Source organism: Neoarius graeffei, chromosome 1 (assembly GCF_027579695.1).
Source record: "Neoarius graeffei isolate fNeoGra1 chromosome 1, fNeoGra1.pri, whole genome shotgun sequence".
NCBI lineage: Eukaryota > Metazoa > Chordata > Actinopteri > Siluriformes > Ariidae > Neoarius > Neoarius graeffei.
The window spans coordinates 113084735-113102302 of NC_083569.1; the positions used below are offsets into that span (position 1 = coordinate 113084735).

General features: G+C 42.3%; 1 protein-coding gene and 1 pseudogene across 1 annotated transcript in view; both read left to right on the forward strand.

The window, feature by feature from the left end:
- Window positions 1–17568, forward strand: part of LOC132885941 (uncharacterized) — a 450234-nt gene that overhangs the window by 269758 nt on the left and 162908 nt on the right. The window contains exons 23-24 of the mRNA XM_060920476.1: window positions 11772–12029; window positions 12718–12976. Coding sequence (XP_060776459.1) covers window positions 11772–12029; window positions 12718–12976 — 517 coding nt within the window. The remainder of the gene's footprint in view (window positions 1–11771; window positions 12030–12717; window positions 12977–17568) is intronic.
- LOC132898100 (U2 spliceosomal RNA) lies at window positions 265–421 on the forward strand (annotated as a pseudogene).

Consider the following 17568-nt stretch of genomic DNA (forward strand, 5'->3'; position numbering starts at 1 on the left):
TAGGGCCGTACCGTATACCTTAAGAGGGAGGAAAATGGTCCCATAACAGAGACAAGTGACCCTCAGGACATCAAAATGATCACATCTCGTCAGCCTGATATTGTTCTTGCGAGATGTAGGAAAATGCCATGCATGGAAAACATTTTTGAAAATTTCAGATCACTTTGCAGTCAGCACCGTTAAATAGAGTATGATATGGTGGTGTGAATGTCAGTTGAGATTCATTCAACATTTATTAATATGTATAAGGCAGTTAAAGAGCCCTTCACTTCTCGGCCTTTTGGCTAAGCTCAAGTGTAAGATTTGTTCTTATCAGTTTAATATCTGATATGTTCTCTAAATGAGCAAGTTTTTGGGCAGCACGGTGCAGGGTTTCCCATACAGACCATTGTGTGGTGCAGCGCCACACAATGGATTCCTATCGCCACATAATCAGACTCGCGATTTTGAAAAAAAAAAATTCCGTTGCGTATCGTTCCGTTCATTCATAGTGCTCTTCTCGTTCACGCGCGCACACAAAGAGAGAGAGAGCGACGGAGAGGCATGTACACAGGTCTGCCGTTGCGCACGTACCCGGTGTCACGGTCTGATCGTGCGCTGGTATAAATTGACCATGCGCATGCGCAGACAGATTTTTTTTTCCCGGTCAACTTCCGGGAAGTCTAGACTGGTGGTAAATTCAGACCGTGACACCGGCCTTATTGCATTATCCCGCTTATCCCGCTTCAGCATTCATGCAAGTTATTAATAGTGGCTTGACATTCACAATAAATAAGGATTTCCCACTAGCCTAAATAAAATGTTGTTATACTCGCGGGGATGCCTAGTTGATGCTATCTGAAGCATAAAATCTGAATATTTTAAGAAACAATGCAGTAGTTGAGAGAGGCTACTGGAGGATGCCCATAGGCTAATAATAACTTCGTATTTATTTGACTATTATAATTTCATTGACTCTCAATGTTTTCTGCTTTAACCCAGATGAGTATTGAAAAGTTTTTTTTCTGAATTGCGAGTGGGATTTCTCAGCTATGAATAGGGTAAGCACATAGAAATTCAGTATTCGTTTGTATATTTTTTTTGATGTAATGAAAATTTTTAGTGCTTTGATGAAGAAAATGTACTTTTTTATCCATAGATTAAAACAGACCTCAGGAATAGGCTCCAAGGGGAACACACCTGGCAGCCTGCTTACGAATATCCATAAATGGTCTCGAACCCAGTGACTTCCCTTACGATAGGGCACTTGAGTTTTTTTCAGGAAGCCACGCAGAATTAAATGTTCTGATAGGGCATGCAGGCTTTGCACCAATTAGGGTAATGCTTTTTCATTATTGTTAGTTGCCTTGATGTTACCTTAAGTGGTTTCTTACATCTAATTATCTCATTCTCATCTCATTTATCTCTAGCCGCTTTATCCTGTTCTACAGGGTCGCAGGCAAGCTGGAGCCTATCCCAGCTGACTACGGGCGAAAGGCGGGGTACACCCTGGACAAGTCGCCAGGTCATCACAGGGCTGACACATAGACACAGACAACCATTCACACTCACATTCACACCTACAGTCAATTTAGAGTCACCAGTTAACCTAACCTGCATGTCTTTGGACTGTGGGGGAAACCGGAGCACCCGGAGGAAACCTACGCGGACACGGGGAGAACATGCAAACTCCACACAGAAAGGCCCTCGCCGGCCACGGGGCTCGAACCTGGACCTTCTTGCTGTGAGGCGACAGCGCTAACCACTACACCACCGTGCCGCCACATCTAATTATGATATTTTATTATTTTGTTGTTACATTATACTATTTTTCATTTTAGTATTGGCTGAGGTAAGTGCTGAGTTCAATATTTAAAATAAAAACCTCCAGCTTGTTTTTTGCAATTTATTCCTTGAATGTCAACTAAAGAATGATTGAAAGATTACTATCAAAAAGGCAAAAAAACTAAGGTAAAAAAAGTTCAATTTTGGTGAGTAATTTTCATAAATTTAAAAGACAGGTTTTCCACCGACATCAAGCCCAGCAAACTAATGGCCTGCCCTGTAATGTAAAGTTGGGTCGAGGAATGAAACCAGACAGGGTTCTGGTAAAAATTGTTTTAGCTGTCTTCTCTAAAAGAAATTGAAAGAATTTAGATTGAACCGAATAATCTCAAATGCTTCTTGTAGCTTTAAAATAGTCCCAGCAGGTGACTCTGAAGAAAAATACTGTGTGCTTGAACACCGCCCACCGTAAACACTTTGCATACACTCCAATGACCGACTCCACCGACCGCCACGACACCACCGCGCACGATTCCCTCATCGGCACAGTGGATCACCACAAATTGCTACCTGGTCTATGGGAAACACTGCGGTGGTGTAGTGTTTAGCACTGTAGCCTCACAGCAAGAAGGTTCTGGGTTCGAGCCCTGTGGCCGATGGGGGGCCTTTCTGTGTGGAGTTTGCATGTTCTCCCCGTGTCTGCATTGGTTTCCTCTGGGTGCTCCGGTTGCCCCACAGTTCAAAGACATGAAGTCAGGTTAACATGGGGCAGCCTTGGGCTGAAGTGCCCTTGAGCAAGGTACCTAACCCAACCCCTAGCTGCTCCCCGGGTGCTGTAATATGGCTGCCCACTGCTCTGGGTGTGTGTGCGTGTGTTCACTGCTTCAGATGGGTTAAATGCAGAGGATGAATTTCACTGTACTTAAGTGTGCATGTGGTAAATGAAGGCTTCTTCTTCTTCTGAATGCTGGTCGAGTTTGGTGACAAGTGCCATGTGCTGTCTTTTTGTTCCGTCTCTGCTCCTCATTTTGTCATTGGTTTATTTTCCCTGAAATAAAGAGGATGAAGGAGATGATTGAGGATCTATGGGCTGGAGGGTTTTATTATAAAATCCAGAAAGCCAGAGCAGGCCAACACTGGAGATGTAACTGAATATGAATATATTATTAAGAATGAACAGGGGTGGGTTTCCCAAAAGCCTCTTAAGGCCAAGAGAGTCTTAAATTACCTCGAAAGAGCCATCGTCAAGCTAATATAGCTTTCCCAAACAACTTCGTTGCCTAAAGTAGTCCTTGAGTTGCTTGAAATTTACGAGAGACCCAGACCACTCGTTCAAAACAAAGAGCGACTCTCTCACAGCCAAATACACAGACTGCGCATGCGCTGTAGAGGGACGCTCACAGTCAACGGGGGAAACTGGTGTTGAATCTGCTGCCCATGTTAAATTATTTTTCTTCACTTTCTGGTCCAAGTACATCCAGTTAATTATTAAATAAATAAGCAAAACTTTATGAATATATTTCAAAATGTTATGGAGTTACATATGGACATCTTAATGTCACATTGATATCACCACGTTTTAATCAAATTTATGTCCATTAGGCGAGTGATTCACTAATTTAGTGTCATAAATGAGACACATTTCTGCACCTCTAACATTGTCTGTGTGTGTGTGTGTGTGTGTGTGTAGGAGAGAGAGAGGGGTTTTGACCTGTGTGTAGTGTGTACCAAAGGAGGTTGAATTGACCTCCATAGATAGATAGATAGATAGATAAGGAGGTGTTACATTCTGACTCAAACAAATAACCCCAAACCCAAAATAAGGCACTCAAAACAGAAAATCATGCTCTTTACTGGAATTCATACAATTTTAACAAATACAAATTACCAAGCCCAAACCCATGGCCAACGTGAAGCCTAACGCTCACGGCGCACATCACCCACAAACAAAGTCCTATTAATAGGCCCAGGTGAAGGCTTCGCAGCTGGCGACATTCAGCACAATCAACTTCCAGCTCCGCGCTGTCAACAGAGGCACCGCCCCCGAAACACTCGCAGGCGTCACACGCCCCCCCCTTTTTTTTTTGGAAAACGCAGAGCCTAAAATCGCAGTCCTCCACAGATTCCTATAGAGAGAGCAAAAGAGAGACAGGGGAACAAAAAATACAAAAACAGCAAATGATCAGACACGGGATAATGCATCGGCCACAATGTTTTCTGACCCTTTTATGTGCCTAATATCCAAACAGTATGACTGCAAATATAAAGACCAACGCACTAAGCGCTGGTTTGGACACTTCAGCGAATTTAAGAAAACTAAAGGGTTGTGGTCAGAAAAAAACAGTCAAGGACACGGCAGAACTGATGTAGACCGAAAAGTACTGCAAAGCCCATATTAAGGCCAATGTCTCTTTCTCCACCACAGAATAGTGTCATTGGTACGAACAAAATTTTTTTGAAAAGAAACACACAGGATGGTAAATATTGTGCGTATCAGCCTGCATCAGAACAGCACCCGCTCCGACGTTGCTGGCATCAACCTGTAATACAAAGGGCTTATCAAAGCATGGAGCAGACAGAACAGGCGCAAAACAAAGTAGTGACTTAACATTTTCGAACGCCGTTTGGCAGTCAGCACCCCACACATTTCTCCCCATCCCTCAAAAGATTTGTCAATGGGGTTACCACGGTGGCAAAATTCCTACAAAAACATCTGTAAAAACCCACTAAGCCCAAAAATCGACGCAGATCTTTTTTTGTAGCGGGAAGTGGATATTGCTGGACAGCCGAAATTTTCGCATCAATCGGACGCACTTCCCCATTACTGACAACTCTACCAAGATAAGTCACCGTCCCCCTAGCAAATTTGCATTTTGCGAGGTTCACAGTCAGCTGCGCCTCAGTCAAACTTTCAAACACCGATTTGAGCCTCTGCAGATGCGATTCCCAAGTGTCGCTGACCAGAATCAAATCATCCAAATAAACGGCACAGCCCTCTAAACCCGCAATTACCCGATTCATAAGCCGCTGAAAAGTTGCCGGCGCATTTCTCAAGCCGAAACTCATGACGGTATAAGAGTACAGACCGAATGGGGTAATAAAGGAGGAGACTTCCATAGCCCTTGAAGTTAACGGCACCTGCCAATATCCCTTTAAGAGATCAAGTTTCATTACATATTTGGCAGACCCCACAGAGTCGACACAATCCTCGATTCGAGGTAACGGGAAACTGTCCCCTTTAGTGACACTGTTCACCTTTCGAAAATCTGTGCAAAACCTAACCGTTTTGTCTGGCTTCTCTACCAAAATGCACGGGGACACCCATTCTGAAAACGACGGGACTGCCAGATTATTATCCAGCAAATATCGCACTTCCGACTCCAGCACTCGACATTTTTCTGGTGACACGCGATAAAAGCGTTGCCGCACCGGGGCCGAATCACTAACATCAATATCGTGCTCGATCCAAGTGGTTCGAGATGGAGTATCCCCAAACAAAGCAGGAAATGCACGTACGAGGCGAATTAAATCCTCTCGTTTAGGCTCTGTCAAATACGCCAGTATCCCATCCAATTTTGACAAACACTCTGAATTTTTCAAACGCCCCCGAAGAACGCCATCATTTGGATCGAGAATTTCATGCCCACTTTCCCCAGTCAAATCCGGAGCAGAGGCTAAAACTGGGTGGGGATACGAAGATTCATAATAGGGCTTCATTGAATTGGCGTGATACAGTGTAGATTTTTTTCGACGGGATGGAGTTGCCACTAAATAATTTTCATTGGAGATCCGGCGGATAATGGAATAGGGACCCTCAAATTTGGACTCTAATGGTGACCCACCTAACTGACAAAGCACAAGCACTTGGTCACCGACTTCAAAGGATCTACGCTCTATGGATCGATCATACAGGCATTTCATTTTCTTTTGAGAACCCTCCAAATTTGTTCTTGCTACATCCCGCGCCCTTGCCAGCCTGTCTTTGAAACCGAGTACATAACCTTCAACGTTGGAGGGCGGAACAACCGATCTACCCACGTCCCCCAAAACTGACAAAAGTCCCCACACTTTGTGTCCAAAAACCAAGTCATTTGGGCCAAACCCAGTGCTCTCTTGCACCACTTTGCATGCAGCCAGCATGAGCCACGGTAAAGACTCTTCCCAGTCCGCATCCAGCTGCACGCAATAGGCACGCAAGAGAGACTTCATAGATTGGTGAAATCTTTCGATTGAACCCTGCGATTGAGCATGGTACGGTGTGGATGTGAGATGTTGTATGCGCAGTTGTTTTAAAACGCCCTCAAAAACGCGGGAAGTAAAATTAGACCCACGGTCACTTTGCACAAATCTTGGGATACCGAAAACGGACATAAACTGAACCAAAGCCCGCAGAACCGCCTTCACAGAGATGGTGCGCAGCGGAAAAGCAAAGGGGTAGCGAGTGTTCAGGCACATTAACGTAAAAATATAATTACTGCCATTCTTTGACCTTGGCAGTGGGCCTACGCAATCGATAACAATATGCTCAAAAGGTTCGCCCACGGCTACAATCGGACGCAAGGGAACAGGTTTGAGCGTTTGATTAGGCTTACCGGTGACCTGACAGGTATGACATGACTTTATATATGCAGACATCCCTTTTAATGTGCGGCCAAAAGAAGGTTCGGAGGACACGGTCATAGGTCTTCCTCACACCCCCATGCCCACACCGGTCATGCGCAACCTGTAATACAGAATCTCGAAATTTAGCAGGGATCACCACCTGGACATAAGCGTCCCCCACAAAATCTTCCTCTTGTGGCATCCATTTACGGAAGAGCACCCCATTTTCCATGAAGTATCCCCTCGCTGCTCCCAGTGTGTCTGTGGGGGACAAAACGTTTTTAAACAAACCATCCAACCCTGGGTCAGCAGCCTGCTCCCTACTTAACTCCTCCCCTGACAAAGGAAAAGGTAGGTCAGACAAGTCAGGAACCCCAAGCACAGAGCTAAAACTCTCCCCCCGCTCATCAAATGGCACCACTGGTTCAGCGGCACTCATTGACCTAGTAACTGCACAGGAGAAGCTCAACTCCTCATTACTTGGGGCCCAATCTGCTGCAATTGGTGAATCACATACAACAGGTGCAGGCACATCCCCCCAAACACGACACCCCGCAATTGCATTTCCCAGTATAACATGAACCCCATCTACTGGAAGAGCAGGACGGACACCAATGATAATTTCCCCCTGCACGAAATCAGATTGGATGTAAAGCCTGTGAAGGGGAACAGAGAGAGTATTCAAACCAATGCCACGGATCAGAACACTTTCACTAGTATAAGACTGCTTATTAAATGGCAGCACAGACTGCAAGATGAACGAATCCATCGCGCCCGTGTCTCGCAGGATTTTTACAGGCACAGTGGGTTGACCTTGGAAAGAAACAACCGTCAGTAATGAAGGGCAAATATGAAAGCAAACAATCCTTGGCATTAGCGACACCTCGGCCCTCCCCCAAACTATGCTTAGTTGACTCGATGGAATGGAAAGGCCCCGCTAATACATTCGGTTTAACATATTTATCACTCGAGCGCGTTGGTCTTTTCTTTAAGGCGGGGCAATCTACCTTCCAATGCCCAATTTCGTGACAATAGTTGCACACGTCCGATGCCGAATTTTGCAATGACGTAGAAGACACCGGAAATAGTCGATTCCACCCCTGTGCTATATTAACCCCAGATTTACCAACAGATTGCAAACTGCTCTTATGTATTAATGTAAACTCATCTGCCAATTCCGCTGCTTTTTCAGATATTTTAGCCTTAAGCTCAGAGATGTAAATAGCTACACGTTCAGAAATAGCAGATTTAAACTGCTCAAGTAACATTAAATCAAACAAGTCATCAAAGGTTTTGACTCCGCTAGCAGAGCACCATCGTGTGAAATGTTTGTGCAATTCCTTTGCCAACTCCAGATGAGTCTGCCCTACTTCTTTTTTTGCCTGCCGGAATCTCAAGCGATACGCCTCTGGTACGAGCTCGTATGCTCGCAAAACGGCAGCTTTTACTTTAGAGTAGACTTTTGAATCACCCGAGGGCAACGATGAGTATGCCTCTTGCGCTTTCCCCTGCAAAACACACTGCAGCAATAAACACCTGTGCTCATCCGCCCAGTTTCTGGTGTCTGCTACACGTTCAAATAAGGTAAAAAACACATCCGGATCATGGTCATTAAACTGCGGAACTAAACGTAGGCTAGAGGACACCTCCTTCGAACCCTCCATAACCAATTTCCCATCCTTAATTAAATCAAGCCTAAGGAACTCTAGGTCCAGTTTTGCCTTCTCTAACGCAATACGGCTGTTCTCTGAATCCCTCCTCAGTTTTTCTTGCTCTATCTGCAGCTGTAACAATTCCATTCTCTGTTCAAACGTCAATCCCTCAGTTTTATTTTCCTCAACTAAAACGGGCTTAGGGCCAGGCTCCTCAAGCAAAATTCCCTGCTCATGCAAAGCTTCTGTCAGGAACAGTTTAACCCTCTCTTTCAATTTGCGCTCCTTGTCTGGAATAGAAACCTTATAATGGGAGGCAATTTCCAGTAATGTTTCCTTCGTGCAACTGTCCAAATATGACTCGCGTGGAGTCTCAAAAAATGACTTTGCATCCATGCTGGAGAACACGCATAAACCAGTACAAATAAAACGTGACCCCCCCCGACTAACTGCAACCCAATAAAACCCTACTTACGGTATGCCTAGTCTTCATGCAGTTACAAGCGAGGGGTACTTATGCACTGTTACCAGCAGAAAGCCTGCCGCGACTGGCAATCAGCAACGACAGGCGAAACCGCGGCGTGCTCCCGAGCGTTGCTTCTACTCGCCTTCACCACAACACTATAAAAAAAAATATATAAATAAACCAAACAAACAAATCCGACGTGTCTCAAAATGAAACACGCCGCTATACCTACCAGGGGGAAATCACATTCATTTGCACACAGTTTATTTACCTTTTGAGACTTACTCCAATAAGGACCCACTAACCCTATACTCACCCAATCTATTTAATTAGGCTAAATAAACTAAACAGAAACTAATCAAAATCGCAATTAGACGAGCCCCCATTATGTTACATTCTGACTCAAACAAATAACCCCAAACCCAAAAATAAGGCACTCAAAACAGAAAATCATGCTCTTTACTGGAATTCATACAATTTTAACAAATACAAATTACCAAGCCCAAACCCATGGCCAACGTGAAGCCTAACGCTCACGGCGCACATCAGCCACAAACAAAGTCCTATTAATAGGCCCAGGTGAAGGCTTCGCAGCTGGCGACATTCAGCACAATCAACTTCCAGCTCCGCGCTGTCAACAGAGGCACCGCCCCTGAAACACTCGCAGGCGTCACAGAGGTCAATACAACTTCCTTAGGTACACACTACACACAGGTCAAAACCGCTCTCTCTCTGTGTGTGCACGTCTCAGGGAGATCATTGCCCACTCTGCACTGTGGATAACAGTTGAAATAATCCTGACTGCATGATCGGGGTGTAATAGTGAAATGAGCGAGCACAGAGAACACATTTACTTAATTATTTAGCTTATTATTTGCTCATTCTTTCATGTGAACGTTTGTTCATTTAATTAAAAACACGCTTGGAATAAAAATACTGCCCAAAAACATACAATTATTTCATTAATTAATTACCACATTATATTTGTAATGCTTTCAGATGATACTATATATTCTCCTATTTTAAACACTTGATATTTCATTATATTTTGGTTAAAAACGAATGCCATGTGACCTTATGGACCCTTTTCACGTGACGTCACGACAAACGCAGCCGCCATTTTGGACATGAACTACCAGTAGTCTACCACAGCCAACAATGAGGAATGATGGCGAAGCATCGAAAGGAATATAGCCATCAAAGAAAGTTTTTACTTTCAGCAAGACTTCCATCATGCCATTATATTGTTGTGCACCTGGATGTAGTAACCATCAACACACAAGGCAAGATTTATCATTTTATCGGATCCCGACAGATGCTGACCGACGGAGAAGATGGATGGTCTCTAAAATATTGGCAAAATGATGTTTATTGACATAGCAATCATGTGTAACGGGAAGCATTTGCATATCCGAAGTGTTGTGTTTACATCAAAGATAAAATAAACCGATATGACAACGACTGCTGCTGCCAGGTTGGGAACACAAACTAGTAGAAAGGAAGTGTGCCAGCAGTGCCAACACACTTCCTTTATGGTCGATTCTGCTTTAAGGTAAGATGCATTTAATTATTCGTCTGCTGTGGGTTTGGAATCGGTAGCCTGACCGATTCGTTCATGTTTGTGGTGCCATTTGTTTGTTGACGCGTGTTGAAATGGAAGATTGGTTGTTGACATGATTTCCAGTGATGCTTTGGTGCTGCTGTGGATCAGATGTGTTGAGTAGCCTGACTGTTTTGTTTTTTTTTCTTGCGTGTGGTATCATTGTTGACGCGAGGATGTTTTTTGAACATGCCAATGCGGACACGATTTCCCCTGATGAGTTATGACTTCAGACGTGATGCGTGTGTGGAGGTGTGGAGTCCGCGTGATATGTGCGTAAGATAGGCTTCTCATGTGTTTGGAGATCCGCGCTCTGAGACAAGTGCAAGCACACACACCCCCAAGGGAAAAAAAGGGACCCCCCGAAAATATCGGCATAGTTCGAACACTGGGTTGGAGAAAGTAATGGCAAATAGTGAGTGCACAAACCATAGAAGGTAAACTGTACACAGCGCCAGGGCAGTGTGATGGTATGTCTACTTTTAGATTGTGTTAGCTTATCAATGAACACACTCGTCACTCGACGAGTTTCACGTCTTTACGACGGATACTTAAATGTGTGTTAGGTATTATTGTTGCAGTCTAGCAGCTAGATGAGCGAGAACCAAAAGGGTCTGTGCCATAAACCATTATTTCTTCATGTCCAAAATGGCGGTCGCGCTTACAAAGGTCGCGTGAGTGAAAAGGGTCTATAGACTGGATTTAGCAACTACTAATGCCTTCAGCAATGACAGTACAATTGCCTTAAGCAACTACTAATGCCTGTATCAGGGACGCGCTTTACAAAGATGCTCTTCAGATTCCTTCTTACGAGTGAGTTCAGGAAAACCATGTACAGAGACAATGTTCGTTGCTTAAGAGTCTCTCAACTCACTCTTTAGCTCTAAAGGGCAACATTACTGGAAAACCCACCCCTGATCATGTGTTCTTAACAGATACAAAGATGTTAACAGGAGGCACAAGATTCTGGGGTTGTTTTGTTTGTTTGCTTTCAGAAAACTTTTCAGAAAGACAGGCCCATAAATCCTTCAGGTTTAAACACTAATACAAACACAGATATGGATATTCAGAGGACCACACAGTTACAGATGATGCCATGATGTTAGACTGTTATTAAACACAATACAAATAGCAGAGCTGTAAAACAGGTAAGAGTCCGACACAGTAAAGTACAATATAAGACCAGAGGGAAAATCCAAAAGAGTCATCAAAAGCAAAGGGTCTAAACACAGCAATGGCAATCACAAACTAAACATGGCTCTAAACTTTGCACTGTGTAAATGTATGTGCTGGTCGAATGTAATCTACAATGAGGAAGTGATCTGGAGGCGGTGTGTTCGAGCTCAGCTCATACTGAGATGATGGTGCCTTCTGGTGGTGAGGAGGCATTGCCCTGCTGTCCTGTGTCTTTGATCATTTTTTTGTTCCTTTGCAGCAATTGTAAGACTTTCCTGTGCTTCTCATCCCAGTTTTGATTTTGTCTCTTGGTTTTGACCTTTACCTTTTTGCAGTGTTTATGATTATGGATTATCTGGGGTTAAACTTTTCTGTGTTATGACCCATGCTATGGACTGTGGCTTTAATTACTGGATTAATAAACAGAATTCTGAACACACATGCACTTGCTGTATATCCTTATTGCATATTGCACTGATTCTTATTTGCATGACTCTCTTCTCTGTTAAAGGTGAATCTCCTCCAGTCTCTCTGATCATCAATCCCAACAGAACTCAACACTTTACTTCTGACTCTCTCTCACTGAGCTGTAACTCTACTGACCAGAGTCGTTCTACTGGATGGACAGTGAGACGATACACACACAGTGAGGGAGTGTTAGATTGTTCTCCATGTAAAATCAGCTCCCTCTCCACATCCTACACTGGAGTTTACTGGTGTCACTCTGAATCTGGAGAAAACAGGAATCCTGTTAACATCACAGTGCAGGGTGAGTCTTCATGTAGTGTGTTTATTATTAAAGGAAAAGGGAAATGTTTCATGACAGAATATTCAGAACTCTGAGTTTCCAACTGGGAAAAACTGTTCAAGAAGACAAAAACATCTGGAATTTTCTCTCTCAGTACATTCCCTGTAATTTCTGTAATTCTGAGTATGGATAATGTTTATGCTGTTACTTTCCAGACTGAGTACGAGTCCATGCTTACAGATACCCACACTGATAATGAAATGAGTATTTTATTGAGTATTAATCAATCAGGGATGTCACAAAGCATTTTATTTCTCTCTGTTTATGTTGATTGCTGCTGTGTGCAGTGAACTCATTGTGCTTGGTTTCTGATTAATATGTTCTGGTATTAAAACAGTGTTCGTAATCGAGAGTGCAAGGTGGCAACCTGAGTCACATCAGTGAGTTTGGTGATTAGAAATGTGCTGTGAATTTCACCTTCACTCACAAGTAAAGTGTAGACGGTGTGGAGCGAGGGGAAAGGAAGTGTACATGGCTCAGTGCTGTCATGTGTGACAGTTTCTCTACACTCTCTTCACTGTTCACTCTCACAAATAACTTTGTGCTGCCGTAACTAATGGCACCTTCTGTTTGTATACAGATTTACACATTCAATATCGATCAATGAGAGAAAACATTTATTTTGTAAATGTGGTTTTCTGTGTTGTAGATGGTGCTGTGATCCTGGAGAGTCCTGTCCATCCTGTGACTGAGGGACATCCTCTGACTCTACACTGTTTATATCGAAACCCAAAGCCCTCAAACCTCCGAGCTGATTTCTATAAAGATGGATCAGTCCTCCAGACACAGACTACAGGAGAGATGATCATCCATAATGTCTCAAAGTCACATGAAGGTTTCTACCACTGTAAACACCCAGAGAGAGGAGATTCACTGAAAAGCTGGGTCTCCGTCAGACGTGAGAGACCTTTTAAATATTCACTTTAATACAACTGTGATTTTATGTGTTGGACACAATATCTTTCTATGATGTAATCTAGAGGGCTTAGTTTATCCAAGTCTGTGTACAATATGCTGTTACACTTGTTCACACAGGTGTAAATTAACTTATTTTTACTCCAGATTGAACTAAAACAAACACTTCAAGAATAAAACATTATTTTATTCATCGTCAGATCCATCACGTGTAGAAGCTCCATTCTCAGTGCTCATGCTGATCTGTAGTGCAGTGACGGCCTCTCCGTATCTGCTGGCGACCATCATTCTGCTGGTCAAATGTTACAGAGCTCGAGGTAAGAACTCTCAGTATGTTTCACATGATCAGACTAACTGAGTAGTCGGGAACAACATTTTCACTTTCAGAAAAGAAATTATTTGACTCACTGTTTTCATTTTAAAAGCAAAAATCCACATTTGTGTTAAAGCACTTGTTCTAAGATGCACTTACAGCAAGATTTAAATGTAAGTTTGATATAAAACACAGCACATCTTTTTGAGAGTGAATTTACACGTGACAGATGCTTCAAGTGGAGTTACATTTTCACTTCATTAATAAAGAACATTAAGAACAAATAAAAATAGTGCAGAAGAGTGTTTCATACGCAGACGTCACTTTTCACTTCACTGTCATTAATAAACATTAAAACAAACAAACACCCTTTAAACTGTGTTTAAGATGAGATCAAATACAGTTTGGTTAATTTTCTGCCATAAACACCTGAAATAAACTATTAAATGAATGTTTTAATGTCTTTCACAGCTCACACTGTTGAAGAGAGAATTGAGAATGCAGTCATAGAGGAGTGAGCAAAGTTCATCAGTAAAAAGAGGATGCATTTACTGTAAAATTTCATCATGTCTTCTTTAGGATTTTCTGAGGATTTTAAAAGAATCCTGATTTGTTGTTTTTATGTTAATTAGAGCGGTTGGTGAAAAGCCCAGTGATACTGGAGTTAAAATAAGTGAAGCTTTGTGTGTCTGCAAAATAAAAACTAGTTAATTGACTTATCTGAAACATGGTGGGGAACTAACATTGTGTTTTATGTTCTCAGTATTAGTTCTCCCACTACTGTATTTGTCCTGCTGTGTTCTATTTCTGTGTGAGATTAGCTCTAGATGAATTACAAGGAGTAGACTTACAGTCAAGTTTATTTGTATAGCGCTTTTAACAAACATTGTCGCAAAGCAGCTTTACAGAATTTGAACGACTTAAAACATGAGGTAATTTTATCCCTAATCTATCCCCAATGAGCAAGCCTGTGGTGACGGTGGCAAGGAAAAACTCCCTCAGTCTCAGATACTGTTATATTTTGTTTGACTTTTCAGCTGTGTGAAGTTTAATTGTAGTTGTGTGAGGGGATTTGTGGATGAAGTTATTTGATCAATTAAATAAATGCATCATTAATGCACTGAATTATTAACCTGCTCGCAATCATGTATCATATGAAGCAATACACTGAGAAAACTCTTGTGCCTTTGCCAACATCAGCATTTTTACTATTTTGTATTTTTATACAGTGATGTACTGGCATTAAAACATTTACTGAGCCAAAATAATAAATTTTCACCAAGACAATGTTTACTTGATTTCAATTTCTTTTATTTCATGTTTTAAACCCCCTTCTGCTGCTGTATCGTTGTCTTTTCATTGTCTTATATTGTCTGTTGACTCCTGCTGTCACACTGGTGTAGGTATCATGCCGCCATCTTGTGTCAGAACTACAATTCCCAGGCAACTTCCGTGTGACCCACGTCACGCGTGGGCGGGATCATCTACGTCAGTCCAACATGCACGCATAAATCCAAGCGGAAGCTCTTCCATTTTGTCTCTCGCGTCTGGCTTCCGATGAATCCAGACGTATAAAGAGATGCGCTCTCCATTAAAAAGACGTCTTCTTTCTTGCAAGATCCATCACTCAGCGCGATTTTCTTACTTACCCTTGGCGAAGGTAAACTCTAGAATGGCGCCATCTTTAAACTCAACCTGAGTTACAACCGGTTTACTTGCATTAGAAGTGACGTCACGACTGCAGCCCAGGCAGTTAAAAGTTAAGAAGCGATTGAATCCTTTTTAACTCAAAAGCGCTGTGCATCTTGTTCTGATCAGAGACTTTTCCTCACGAACGCTGAGGTTCGGACCAAGAACCCTCTGCTTTCCACGGGAACCACCCAAGTGCTCTGCTGGACCTGAAAGTTTTCTGCGCCTCCATCACGAGCGGCTCACGTGCTCCCACGGCGAGGCCTGAAGCTACACCGGCGAATAGTTCTTCATATCTTGCTAAAGGCAGGATTAAGTAAGGTTTTGGCATTTGGGCATAATTAGGATAGTCTTAGGAATTTGCTTTTATTGAAATAGTGTGAATTTAAACCCAGGTTTATCTGTTACACTGTTAGACACGCAGCGTGTTGATTTATTTTGTTCTATGTTCTCTCAATTGTTTTTTTTAATAGATAGGCTGTGCATGCTTTTCTTTACTACTGACATATAGTTCTCTTATTATACATCTTGATCTCAAGATTTCAGTGGATTCAGTATGGTTATGAGCTAGTGGGTTAGCTACAGCTTCCCTTTTGTCTGCTTAGCAACACAAAGCTAATCAAGGCCTACCATGTGCTCATCAGGCCTGATAAACCACACCTCAGCTAGAAATCCACAAGCTAGCTTTTAGTTAGCTACGGCTAATACCCTTGTCTTTAGCAACACGTGCTCAGTAGGCCTCACCAGGCCTAACAAACACACTTTTTAGCTAGGCCATAGGGCCTTTAGCAAACTCACACTAGCAACACAAGGCTAAACACAGAGCTAATCCTTTGTTCTGTTTAGATAACATTCTTTTGTTTAGCTACCAACAAGCTAGGCCTCCACCACGTGTAGTTAGCTACACGAGGCTAAACACATGGTCAAGTCCTACACACACACACACACCTCACTGCTTGTATATATTGATTTATTATTTTATCTTTGTATAATAAATTCATTTATTAAACAAACTGTGTTTATTTGTGTGAACAACAATATCTGAAGTCCCCAATCTTCTCAAAGAATTCAAAAAGGGTGCATATAAGTTATGTAATGTGGTAAGTGATCGTAATAATTTGGAAATATACCATAATTTAGCTGTTTGGTAATTTATTATTAAGCACCAGGATTAATGGTATGATTCACTAAACGATTCATTGAACGATTCACTAAACGGTTCATTGAACGATTCACTAAATGATTCACTGAATGAGACTGATTCTATGGTATGATTCACTGCAAGTGAGTCAAAGTAAATGATTCAATGGGATTGATTCATTTTAATTATTAACCTTCAAATTTAATGAGACTGATTTAACGAGATTGATCACTTAATAGCAATAATTAACTGATTGCACCCACACTGGAATTTCCCACATGGGATTAATAAAGTGTTCTCTTAAAGCCAGATACAGGAACTGGATCCTGCAGTATTATTCAGTGTAAGTAGAGGATCTCAGTGCAGTAAAGTTCAGGACTAAATGAGGAATCAAAGAGAAGTGTTATTACTCTTACTGCATGTCTACACACTGCTACACTGATGTACAGGACTAACATCACACTGAAAATGTCCACAACACAGGAAATTAACATTACAGCAGCAGCAGTGATTCAGACAATCAAAGCTCCTCATGAAGTGAATTATACGGTTTCACTGTTAAACCCTGCTAGATAACTTCCCAGTCCTGGCAGAGGAATTAAATAGTCAGGATGAGAGGTTTGTGAATCAAGCTTGTATCAAAATCAATGCTGTATATGAGCACGAACACAGTCTACACAACTGGGGCAATTTTTTGAAAGGTGTCTGCAGGGAAGACCATCACACACTTCCTCCAACGGAAAATTGTAACAAGAAAATAGTTTCATGCATATTTTGCTGTCTGAATAAACATTTATTCCCTTTTGTTACTCTCAGAGGTCATGCTACACCACCGGCAGCCAGGAGAGGGCAACAGCAGCACACAGTGAGAGAGACCATTCAGGAGAACTCTGTTACCCAGAATTCTCCAGGTTGATTATTCTTGATTGCCTGCACCTGCCAGGCAGGATACTTAAAGCCAGCCTTTCACACAGCCATCTGTCATGCGTTTGTAGAGAGGTGACTGGTATGGTATATCAGGTCTTTATCTAAGGAAAGGTTATAATGGGAAAATGGAAATAAACACATTTGAAAAAGAACTGAAAGGCAGGAAGAAAGCAGAGGAAAGAAGGAACTAGAAATAATTAATGCTTGGCCAGGAAAGAAAAAAGACCAATTTATAATTCTGCATCAAATCCTAGCTTGATGGGCACCTCTCCAGAAATCTAGCAACATGGCGCGTAGGCCGCAACAACTGTGATTGGTTAGTCTGCTTCGTAGCATCACATTTCCAATGACTCATTCTTTTCTGCAAAAATCTGAAAAATTTTTACATTATTGCGTGAATATAAATTTATAAAGTGCAGTGTTTCCCACAGAAATTTTGGAGACTATGGGGGCAGCCCGGGGGGGGCGTGTCCGGTTGAATTGCAGGGGTGCGCGGGGAGTTGTTTAGCCTACTA